General features: G+C 40.0%; 1 protein-coding gene across 1 annotated transcript; it reads right to left on the bottom strand.

Moving 5' to 3' along the window:
* Positions 1-430: 430 nt before the first annotated feature.
* On the bottom strand, positions 431-2294 carry LOC133125187 (alveolar macrophage chemotactic factor-like). Its single transcript, XM_061236943.1, has 4 exons — positions 2149-2294; positions 1687-1807; positions 1059-1142; positions 431-751 (listed from the first exon to the last, which is right to left on the bottom strand). Exons 1-4 carry the CDS (start codon positions 2204-2206, stop codon positions 703-705), a joined length of 312 nt encoding a protein of 103 aa, XP_061092927.1. The 5' UTR covers positions 2207-2294; the 3' UTR covers positions 431-702.
* Positions 2295-2604: the final 310 nt, after the last annotated feature.

Consider the following 2604-nt stretch of genomic DNA (forward strand, 5'->3'; position numbering starts at 1 on the left):
ACAATCATTTTTGAGAGTCTACCTTGGGCAAGGTATTCAACCAGAATTACTTCAGTATACATACACCTGTATGCTGTATAAATGGACACAGTGCAAAAAAGAAACGCTTCAACCGAGTGCCCGCAGAATGCCTGTAATGTAATGTAATTCAACAGCGTTCCCAGGCAAATTATATCGATTGCAAATGTATCTATTCCACAAATGGCCACAAGAGGGCTCTGTTCCACTTCACTCAACAATCAATCTCACTTTGACTGGCATCTCACTAGACCTGTATCCATGTATGTTAGATATTTTATGTGACGTCCGCTCTTAAGTGTGTTTGATGAACTACACATTAACATCTAAAATGCTAACAAATTCCTTGTTGATTCACAGCTCCACCGAAATGGAACCACGGACACTTTACAAAGGACGCGATACAATTAGGTAAGTTTCACAAGTTTTATTTAAAAACTTTTTTAAAATGTTTTTAAAATTTAATCAAAGATTACTCATCGGTTACAGGATAGAAGCATGAAACGCAACAACAATAGCATAAGTATGCTAATGACTTTATCATATATACACACAAACAAAATAAAAGTGCTCTGCGATACGATAGAAATATAGCTCTGTTTTTGCAAAGGTTTTTTAGCCATGGATATGGAATACGGCAAAAGTTATTCAGGAAGCAGTTCTGATTGGTCAGTGATGATGACATCAGACGGGAGCCCAGAGGTCCTCGGGAGAAACGGTGGGAGCAGAATTGCTGCAGAAAGACAGAACCGTCACCCGATTGGTTGAAATCATTAACAACGATTATGTACCAGACATGTTCAACGCTAACATGGGACGCTGAGAAAAAGAACCATTTAAAGTTCCATGTAGTCTGTGTTTTACCCGTGCTGTTTTACTGTTTATGCAGCGTGGGAAAAGCAGTTTATAAATAAAATGGATGATGATGATGATGATTTTTATAATAATGATTATTGATGATGATAATAATAATAATAATAATAATAATAATAATAATAATATGTGGATGTCCAGGAGCCTGCCGTCTTTGTCGCTCTCACCTGTTCGGTAGTTTCTGAATGATCTCCTGGACCTTCTTCGCTTCGGGGTCCAGGCAGTACTGCACCCCGTTCTTGAGGTGAACGCTGCGGAAACGCGGGGAAAACGTTGGGAAAACGTACAGGAAACATGGACACGTGATGTATGGTCACAAACGGGATCAGCCACAGTTACGGCAATGTGCACGATTTTATCTTACAAAATGTCAATGCGTTATATAACATGCGACAATATACTGTAAAATGATTTTAAAAAAATGTTTTATTATTATATTTTTGGTGTATAGATAACAATGCTGTATTGCTGTATTTCAATAAGCAATATGATATTTACAATAATATATTTACAGTTCATATTGATATATACACAATGCATGTTAATAATTAGTATAATTATTTAGTAATAATATTTAGTAATAAATTTGGCATCTGTAGGACACCATCTGATCTGAGGTACATAAGCTAAGGTACATAACTGGGGCCCTGGTTAGTCTAATCAACTGTAGGAACTGTAGTTGGGAAAAAAAGCATCAGCTAAATAATTGCCCTCCACTGTAATGTAAAAGACCTGATGGTTTGGCTAAATAATTGCCCTCCACCGTAATGTAAAAGACCTGATGGTTTGACTTACACAATCTCCATTTTATTGCACGCTATGGACGGGTGATAGACCTCCATTTTGTGGATGGCCCAGGTCGGCCCGATTCTGCTCCTGGTTTCAAAACACATACACCTCCCCCAGGGCAGCTCAGCTGGAAACAAAACAACAAAACAAAACTTAGTACATTTAAAAAAACACCAAACCTCCGGAGGACATTCAACTGCAGCTTCCCTGAGCCCTATACAGCATTTATCTTAGCATAAGGCACATTCAGTTAAAATAACATAAAATATATATTATTGAAAATATTTTTACTGCAACATGTTCTTGTCATCCAACACACTTGTAATTAAATACTTGTCCTTTTTTTTTCTAAAAATAACATAACTTTTTATTTTATTTAATCTTTTTAAGAATGTCAGAAGCATTTGGACCGGGAGCGCAGGATGGAGCGCGCATTAAAAGGAAGAGATTGGATGGAGCGTCACGTACGGGCGGCGGAAGCCAGGCTGGCGATGAGCGCGAGGACCAGGAGGAGGCGAGCGATCATGGCGAGGGTCACGCGGCTCGTCTGTGGTGCAGGAGTGACGGAGCGAGTGAGTGTGAGACTAATGAAGAGAGAGAGACAGAGAGAGGTGGTGCTGTGGGTTTATATACACCTCTCGCTCTCTGCCTCTCCCTCTCTGCCTCTCTCTCTCTCTCTCTCTCTCTCTGCCTCTCTGTCTCTCTCTCTCTCTCTCTCTCTCTGTCTCTCTCTGCCTCTCTCTCTCTCTCTCTCTCTCTCTCTCTCTCTCTCTCTCTCTCTCTCTCTCTCTCTCTCTGGGGGAAATTCTGCTCCCTGGAAACTTAACCCCAGTGGAGTCAGACCAAAAGTTTATTAAAGGTCAAGTTCCCAAAAGAAATATCGTGATTAAATATGATCTGATGATGAAGTGTGCTGCCTGTCGG

This window comes from Conger conger, chromosome 3 (assembly GCF_963514075.1).
Source record: "Conger conger chromosome 3, fConCon1.1, whole genome shotgun sequence".
Lineage (NCBI taxonomy): Eukaryota > Metazoa > Chordata > Actinopteri > Anguilliformes > Congridae > Conger > Conger conger.